We start from the raw sequence: 9,497 nt of genomic DNA, 5'->3' as shown, positions 1-9,497 counted from the left end.
ATACTTGCACTTGGTTCTATGACCATCTTTACTGTACCGACAGCGATATATTGTTTCACTTCTTATAACAAATGCACTTATTGTAAGTCGCTTTGGATAAAAGCGTCTGCTAAATGCCCTAAATGTAAATGTATTGAACGTCCTTTTAACAGCTACAGCAGAGTCTTAAAATAAAGTATATTTTTCCCTTTGTACGAATTGGTGAATCCTGTGTATGCTGTTGATAATAGGGTGTATAAATGGTCGTACTTTTCATACTTATAATTGATCTATTAATATTTAGCAGCAAAGAGGACAAATTAATTGAGCCATCACAACAAACAAGTTAATTGTGCCTTCTGTGACAACAACAAAGGGATTGATGTCAACACTTTTAATACTTGGCAAAAGTTACTCCTTAATATATATTCTGGCAATATATATATAGGCATCATTTATAAACCTCTATTACAGGTGTTTCAGTTGGCCTGTTCAAACTGATTTTGTAGTTTGGGAGGGTTAAAGCAGTGGGACACTAAGGAGTAGATTATCCTGCCAGCATCATGCAGTGATTTCATTGGGCTGTATATCCATTTTAGCACCCTAAATGTGATCACTGCTATGGGCTTTTGACTTGAAACATAGTGATGGCTAAACCACCCTGTGACCCTATGAACTTGCATAATCAGCTTATCATGGGGTCATGTTGAAAGATTCACTCGCCGGCACAGAGAGGGCGCAATTTACTGACCATACTACTTTTTTTTCCACATCATTACATCATCCTTCAGCCTGGCTTGAAGAACTAGTATTGCAACTGTGCAAGCCATCACAAAATAAAAGAAGAGTCGCTATCTTCTATAGGAAGCCACGTCTTCCCCATTTTTTATTAGCCTTCGATCAGGCTACAGCAGGACCCGCAGTTACACCGGATCACTTGGACATCAGCTGAGGTGGCTCACTTAACGTTCTTCATCTAAGTTACACCAGGGGAACCAAAACGAAACCAAAAAAGAACTACCTAACCTGCACCGCATTAAAGTAAGTTTCCTACCGACTATATGTGACAAACATTACCATAGATCTTTAGGAAGATATGAATGTCTCGCAATTCGAGTAGTAGAATCCTGAAAATATTCATCCAAGAAGAGTTTCAACGAACATCAAAGTGCCAAAAAAAACATCTTCTGATATGAAATGGCCTAACCTCCCGTTAAACTCGCTGACACGCCGGTCTGTGATCCATCAGATCAGACAGCCACTAGCTGCTGTTATCAGCAGGTTGAGGAAGGTGTGGTCTGTCAAACTCGGTCATCCTCACTATAAGAAGGGGACCGAGTATCGACAGAGTCGCCCTTTACTCCTGGCTTCTCTTCAACTCCACAGCTCTCCTAGTTGCCGACAAGATGCCCAATCTCTCAACCCTTTTCAAATACTTGGACGAACACCAGGATCTCTATGTTGAGGTGAGCGATTGGACCTTCTTCATCCTCAATTGTCCAATTACTGTGTCGTTGAGTTTTGTGTCCCGTCGAATATTCATGAATATTCGTTAAAACAAATGAATGATTCGCCTTTTGTTTTGATCTTCCCAAGCGCCTGGCGGAATGGGTGGCTGTCCAGAGCGTGTCTGCCTGGCCGGAGAAGCGTGGGGAGATCAAGAAGATGATGGAGATAGCAGCCAAAGACATCGAGAGACTGGGGGGCACAGTAGAGATGGTGGAAAACGGAAAACAGAAGGTGAGCCATATGTTGCAATTTCACATTTTACTACACCTGGTATTTGTTGATTAATAGCCCCACCAATAGGAAAACACCTGAAAACAGATTGATTTTTATTTATGTTGCATCCGTCTTGTTAAATTGAAATCTTTAATATCGTCGTTGTCCTTGTTGCTTTCAGAGATTTATATGGTGTTGATTTAAATAACCAGGGTACATTTTCTTAATTTATTGCAATCTGAATCAGAAAGAATTTAAGGCAGGTTATAAATTCTGTGATCTGGTTCTGATATGTTGGTTAGGTTGGTAAAGGAAATTAGACGGTTTTAAAATGGCCAAAAGCAGCCGCATAAGGACATTGAACAAAGAAATGAGATGTGTGCAAAATTATCTAAAATATAGACCATAAAGAGGGCACATTGATGGTTATGAAGTGTCTTTTCAGCCTCCACCGGATATTTGTATTGAGTTGAGTAGCCACCTATAATACATTTAGCCTATTAACCCTTTAGATCAGGGGTTGGCAACTAAGTTTGGCCTCGGGCCAATTCTTTTTCCAGCCAGTAGGTGGCGGGCCAGAACATTATCAAAGGCTAGTTCAAGGAATTGATTAATGAAAGTGCATCTGGAACTGCGACGCAGGCCCGTCAGCTGGCCTAGTCATATGCCTACCAAGCACTAGATGACTCTTAAAAGACATACATATAAACAAGTGTATGCCCTAATCACGTAAATGTCATGCCTGATCACGTTGGGTAGAGGTGTTGCTGCACTGTCTCCACAGAGACAACGCAGCGATATCATCATGAGCAGTTCTAACTGGAGAGAAAGTGAAATCCGCGAGCTGCTGATCATGTGAGAGAAGGTGATGCAGTCATATTTAACAAAGACGTTGAAAGATGGTGCAATCTACGAGAGAGACGCAGAGGAACTGTCCTTACGAGGCTTTTGTCGAATAAAAAACCCTAACCCGTCCCTAACCCAAAAGTGGTCAGCAAAATAAAGAATATGTTGGCGTTTTTGCACTTGTAAATAGTTAATCAAGTTTGTAGCCTACACTCAGACGTGAACGTCTTCATTCATAAAAAAAACAAAAACATTAAAAAAACACACACACACACACACCAAGGCGGGTGCTGATTGACTGTGCGCACACACACGCAAATATACACACACACTATGGCGGGTGCTAACTGACTGCGCACACACACAAACCTCCGTTCCTAGCCTACTCACCGTTAGAAGAGCTGTAGGCGAAGTAGCCTCATCAGAGACTCTACTTGCGTTAAACATCAAAGTCTCAGAGCTTGGCGTCTTAAAACTTTTGTGGACTTTTGTCAACAGCTCCTGCCTTTCTCTACGTGCAGTATCACACAAAAATACGTAATGTCGGGTTGCCATGGTTGTTGTATATAGGCCTATAAAGGGGGGTTCTGTTTCATTTAAAATTGCATAGTTTCCAATTACTCCCGCTCAGCCCCTAGCAGCTTAAGCGTGATTTTGGTGAATTATTTAACTTCAGAATAATCTGGCGGGCCAGCTATTATGTCTGGCGGGCCAGTTATGGCCCACGGGCCGCCAGTTGCCGCCCCCTGCTTTAGATGATGGTGATGCTTTTTGTCCCTGTCCAGCTTCCGTCCGGGGAGGAGATCCCCCTGCCCCCCATTGTCCTGGGCCAGCTTGGTTCTGACCCGGCCAAGAAGACCGTTTGTATCTACGGTCACCTGGACGTCCAGCCGGCCAAACTTGACGATGGCTGGGACACGGAGCCCTTCACGCTGGTGGAGAAAGACGGTCAGCACCTACTTATTATATTACAGTTTTTATGTTTCCCTTTTTTTTGAAGAACAGGGTTAAATTTAGGATGGTTGGTTAGTTCTATTGTGAAAACGTCAGATGGTTCTGAGCATTGTTGGTATGTAGTTGGACGAGTTTGGTCGGAGTTGCGGGCAATGCGTGGCTGATGATTTATTGGCTTTATATGTGCACATAAACAATCCTATTTTTTGCACTTCAAAGAATAAATATTCCATTCGGCTGTGTTGGTAAATGTGTTGTACTTTTTGTACCATAGTATTTAGCATGTGTCTTCTCCTTTGGAGATATGTTACCAAGCTAGATAGGAGCGTGACTATTGGATTAAATTTAGGATGATCCACACTCACACACAAAAGGCTAATTTCCACTACAGTAGTGTTTCAGTTCCTTGCTTCTTTATAATTAGTACCAGTGGTGAGAATAGACAAATTGTGAATCAACTTTCGAGTTTATGAAAGGGTCATCGGTATATCACTATAGTACCATCATGATTGTGTATATTTTGTACCTTTTGTCCATAGGTAAGCTCTTCGGAAGAGGGTCCACAGACGACAAGGGTCCCGTGCTGGCCTGGTTCAACTGCATCGAGGCACACCAGAAGATCAAGCTGGTATGGATGCCGGCTGTGCTGTAACTGGTTTATGTTTCACCTCTGTTGCATAATGAAATGTTCTGGAAGAATCGAATGGAATCCTTGGCGGTTATCTAAGGGTGTGACCAGGCTCATACCTACTTAAAACCGTGTGAGCATTGAAATACTTAAGACTAAGCATCTACATAGTAGTAATAAAGCAAATTAAAAGAAAAAAGCAGGCAATAAGAGGAAATATAATTGTGAAAAATACAGAATATTAAAACGGGAATCTTGGTTCTTCTGGGAACAGGACCTTCCCATCAACATCAAGTTCTGCTTTGAGGGGATGGAGGAGTCAGACTCCGAGGGTTTGGATGAGCTCATCTTCGCCCGCAAGGACACCTTCCTGAAGGATGTGGACTACGTGGTCATCTCAGACAACTACTGGCTGGGCAAGACCAAGCCCTGCATCACCTACGGCCTCCGAGGCATCTGCTACTTCTTCATGGAGGTTTACTTTCACTTTCTCTTCTGGTTGCTGATTTGTAAAATGTTTGTGTTCATTGTGTTTCTGGACCCGTGTGGCCTAGCCTTCTGTGAAATAGTTGTCAAAATAGAACCCTTTGGCTAGAAACTGTAAAGGGGAACAGAAAAGTGAATAAAACATAATCAAGAGCTGGGCATCAGTGTTGAATGGCATAACGACAATGTATATTATTACATCTTTCCTCACGCTAGGTGGAGTGTGGCGATAAGGACCTTCACTCTGGCGTGTTCGGCGGCTCCGTTCATGAAGCCATGACCGACCTCATCACACTCATGGGTGAGTTCAAACCTGTATTTATGTCCTAAACTATAAAACATAACTGTTAGTTGCCTTTTTGAAAAGCTTCTATTAAATAACTTGATAGTGCAGGTTTTTATTATACTATGACTATGTCACACTTTTCTGACTGTAGCTACCCCTCAGCCAAAATTAGCTTCTTATTTGAAGAGGGATTAACTACATCTGGCAACCCATATACAGTGGGGCAAAAAAGTATTTAGTCAGCCACCAATTGTGCAAGTTCTCCGACTTAAAAAGACGAGAGAGGCCTGTAATTTTCATCATAGGTAAACCTCAGCTATGAGAGACAAAATAGAAAAAAAAGCATCCAGAAAATCACATTGTCTGATTTTTTAAGAATTTATTTGCAAATTATGGTGGAAAATAAGTATTTGGTCACCTACAAACCAGCAAGATTTCTGGCTGTCACAGACCTGTAACTTCTTCTTTAAGAGGCTCCTCTGTCCTCCACTCGTTACCTGTATTAATGGCACCTGTTTGAACTCCTTATCAGTAAAAAGACACCTGTCCACAACCTCAAACAGTCACACTCCAAACTCCACTATGGCCAAGACCGAAGAGCTGTCAAAGGACACCAGAAACACAATTGTAGACCTGCACCAGGCTGGGAAGTCTGAATCTGCAATAGGTAAGCAGCTTGGTGTGAAGAAATCAACTGTGGGAGCAATTATTAGGAAATGGAATACATACAAGACCACTGATAATCTCCCTCGATCTGGGGCTCCACGCAAGATCTCACCCTGTGGGGTCAAAATGATCACAAGAACGGTGAACAAAAATCCCAGAACCACACAGGGGGACCTAGTGAATGACCTCCAGAGAGCTGGGACCAAAGTAACAAAGGCTACCATCACTAACACACTACGCCGCCAGGGACTCAAATCCTGCAGTGCCAGACGTGTCCCCCTGCTAAAGCCAGTGCATGTCCGGGCCCGTTTGAAGTTTGCTAGAGAGCATTTGGATGATCCAGAACAGGATTGGGAGAATGTCAGATGAAACCAAAATATAACTTTTTGGTAAAAACTCAACTCGTCGTGTTTGGTGAATGCTGAGTTGCATCCAAAGAACACCATACCTACAGTGAAGCATGGGGGTGGAAACATCATGCTTTGGGGCTGTTTTTCTGCCAAGGGACCAGGACGTCTGATCCGTGTGACGGAAAGAATGAATGGGGCCATGTATCGTGAGACTTTGAGTGAAAACCTCCTTCCATCAGCGAGGGCACTGAAGATAAAACGTGGCTGGGTCTTTCAGCATAACAATGACCCCAAACACACCGCCCGGGCAACGAAGGAGTGGCTTCGTAAGAAGCATTTCAAGGTCCTGGAGTGGCCTAGCCAGTCTCCAGATCTCAACCCCATAGAAAATCTTTGGAGGGAGTTGAAAGTCTGTGTTGCCCAGCGAAGGCCCAAAAACATCACTGCTCTTAGAGGAGATCTGCATGGAGGAATGGGCCAAAATACCAGCAGCAGTGTGTGAAAACCTTGTAAAGACTTACAGAAAACGTTTGACCTCTGTCATTGCCAACAAAGGGCATGTAACAAAGTATTGAGGTGACCTTTTGTTATTGACCAAATACTTATTTTCCACCATAATTTGCAAATAAATTCTTTAAAAATCAGACAATGTGATTTTCTAGATTCATTTTTTTTCATTTTGTCTCTCATAGCTGAGGTATACCTATAATGAAAATTACAGGCCTCTCTCATCTTTTTAAGTGGGAGAACTGGCACAATTGGTGGCTGACTAAATACTTTTTTGCCCCACTGTAAACCCATACATTATGCTCATGGGAATAACTAAATGGCAACATTTCCTTGATAAAGGATTTGAAATCTTTCTACAGGGATGCCTACAATTAGCTTCCAGCCATTGTGGGTTCTGCGGTTCAAACCCAGAACATTTCCATGTCATGAGACGCCCTTAGAGACCTGTACCACCCTGCCCCCCACATTATGAAGATAGTACCCAAGCCTTCCCCTTATGTTTATAATGCGTCCACCCAGGCTCCCTGGTGGACAAGAAGGGGAGGATCCAGGTGCCAGGGATGTATGACAACGTGGCTGAAGTCACAGAGGAGGAGCAGCAGTTGTACGAGAAGATCGAGTTCGACCTGGGAGAGTACTGCGAGGACGCGGGCGTCCGCAAGCTGCTGCACTCCACCAAGGCAAGCAGGGCTTTGGGAGTTACTCTGAATCAGGGACGGAATTAGATTCAGAGTTGTGACGTCACAGGCTGGGATGGGGTTCTACTTGTCTAGTGTGTCGCATGATTTTAATATCATAGTAATTGTGGTAATAATTTAATGTAGGAGCAAATCCTCATGCACCGCTGGAGGTATCCATCTCTCTCTCTCCACGGCATCGAGGGGGCGTTCTCCGATGGAGGGGCCAAGACGGTTATTCCCAGGAAAGTCATTGGAAAATTCTCCATCCGCCTTGTCCCCGACATGGACCCTGAAGTGGTGGAGAAACAGGTAGCTAACCACACACAAGAAGCCTTGTAACAACCCAGGTTTGAGTCTAACCTGCTAGGCATAGCACATCGTCCCATCTCTTGAGAAGAGAGGGAATGAAATGTATGTCATTCCCTCTCTCTTTCAACCCCCTTTCCTCTGTCTTCACTCTACCTTCCAGAATGGCACACACGCCTGTACAAATATCTTTACAAATATATTTATTTAAAATGTCATAAAAATTACAAAAAGACAAGACTGCAGGAAATATTAATTATGCAATGTTTTTATATGCAATGAAGACTTAAATTATTAATCAGTACAGCTAATTTTGCGCTAGCCGTTTTTCATGCTATAAGCATCTTAAATGTTGTCCTTCTTCATCCTGTCCTGTCCAGGTGGTAGATTACATGCAGAAGAAGTTCTCTGAGCTGGGGAGTCCCAACAAGATGACGGTCAGCATGGGACACGGTGCCAAGGCATGGGTCTCCGACTTCAACCACCCTCACTACATGGCTGGTCGCAAGGCTATGGAGAAAGGTATACCCTCCACCAATAGAGAACTATTTGTGTTGATCATTGTGATCTATTGTTTACAAATTTAGCTAATGTCTTCTAATTCTCCATCTCCCTCAAACCACCTTACGTTTTATGTTCATTGTAATAATTTCATTCTTCTATGAATTGTATGATTTTTTGACTTCATTGACTACGTGGATTAACACTTCTCTACCCACTACAATGTAATACACCAGAAAACCTTGAGGGAATAATAACATTACTATAATTCTCTCACCATTTTCTGATGTATTAGAGAATTGAAATATCCAGTCAGGACCTCAAACAAACAACCAGGGCCCTCATCATTTATGGAGTAAGTTAAACAGTTGCGAGTGACCTTGTGGCCATTTTGTTTTCTCTTTCTCATTTCCCGACGTACCTCAGTCTTCGGTGTGGAGCCGGACCTGACCCGCGAGGGCGGCAGCATCCCGGTCGCGCTGACCTTCCAGGAGGCCACAGGACGCAACGTCATGCTGCTCCCCCTCGGGTCCTCAGACGATGGGGCTCACTCTCAGAACGAGAAGCTCAACAGGTGAGCTTTCTCTTGAGATGTTTTGAAATACTCATGAGGACTTAATAATGAGACTTCTATAATCCAATTAGCTCTGTTTTGGTCATTGGAATTATGGGGTAGTCTAGTGGTTCGGATGATTGACTCCTAGTCCAAAGGTTCTGGGTTTGATCCCCTATGTTTGTAATATCCCTGAACAAGATGTCATAGCCCCTACCGGCTCTTAATGCACATTAATCCCTTATCTGTACCAAAAGTGCATCTTAATTACAAAATAATAAAACTTTATAACAATTTAAATAATCCATCTACACAGAATATGTGGGTGTGACAAAGTGACTTACAGTGACATCATTATTAGGTTTGCTCTGAGGTGAAGAGAATTAATGCCCTCCATGGCATGGTAGGGACATGGATAACATTGCATATCCTGTGTTTTGCTCTTTCTCCCTCAACTATCCAGGACCAACTACATCCAGGGGACCAAGATGCTCGGAGCCTACTTCCACGAGGTTTCCCTACTGGAATAAATGGAATAAAACAACACGGCAATCAACTATCAACTCACCTGTTTTGTTGCTACATCAGCGTCTTAAAATAAAGTTTATTTTTTGTCCTTTGTATGAATTGGTGAATCCTTTGTTTGCTGTTGATAATTTGGTGTATAAATGGTCGTATTGTTTCATACTTATAATTGATCTATTAATATCTAGCAGCCAAGAGGAAAAATTAATTGACTAAACAAAAAGAACAAGTTATTTGTGCCTTCTGTGACAACAACAAAGGGAAGCCAACACTTTAAATGCCTGGCAAAAGCTACTCCGCAATATATATTGTGGCAATATACATATTGGCATCATTTATAAGCATAACGGTTGTTTCAGTTGGCCTGTTCAAACAGATTTTGTAGTTTGGCAGGGTTAAAGCAGTAGGACACTAAGGAGTAGATTATCCTGCCAGCATCATGCAGTGATTTCATTGGGCTGTATATGCATTTTAGCACCCTAAATTTGATCACTGTTATGGGTTT

The 9,497-nt window shown here is 42.7% G+C and overlaps 1 protein-coding gene across 1 annotated transcript; it reads left to right on the top strand.

Moving 5' to 3' along the window:
• The first annotated feature begins 776 nt into the window (after positions 1–776).
• Positions 777–9,090, top strand: LOC307084436 (cytosolic non-specific dipeptidase-like). Its single transcript, XM_079748812.1, has 12 exons — positions 777–1,020; positions 1,366–1,445; positions 1,576–1,719; positions 3,333–3,495; positions 4,041–4,129; positions 4,404–4,604; positions 4,832–4,916; positions 6,947–7,107; positions 7,252–7,416; positions 7,794–7,935; positions 8,341–8,488; positions 8,931–9,090. The coding sequence occupies exons 2-12, from the start codon at positions 1,386–1,388 to the stop codon at positions 8,995–8,997; spliced, it is 1,425 nt and encodes a 474-aa protein (XP_079604938.1). The 5' UTR covers positions 777–1,020; positions 1,366–1,385; the 3' UTR covers positions 8,998–9,090.
• Positions 9,091–9,497: the final 407 nt, after the last annotated feature.

The sequence above is a fragment of the Pollachius pollachius genome (genome assembly GCF_949987615.1).
Source record: "Pollachius pollachius genome assembly, chromosome: 13".
In the NCBI taxonomy this organism is placed as follows: Eukaryota; Metazoa; Chordata; class Actinopteri; order Gadiformes; family Gadidae; genus Pollachius; species Pollachius pollachius.
The sequence above is the reverse complement of the archived record's forward strand: the minus strand, read 5'-3'. Positions and strand labels throughout refer to the sequence as shown.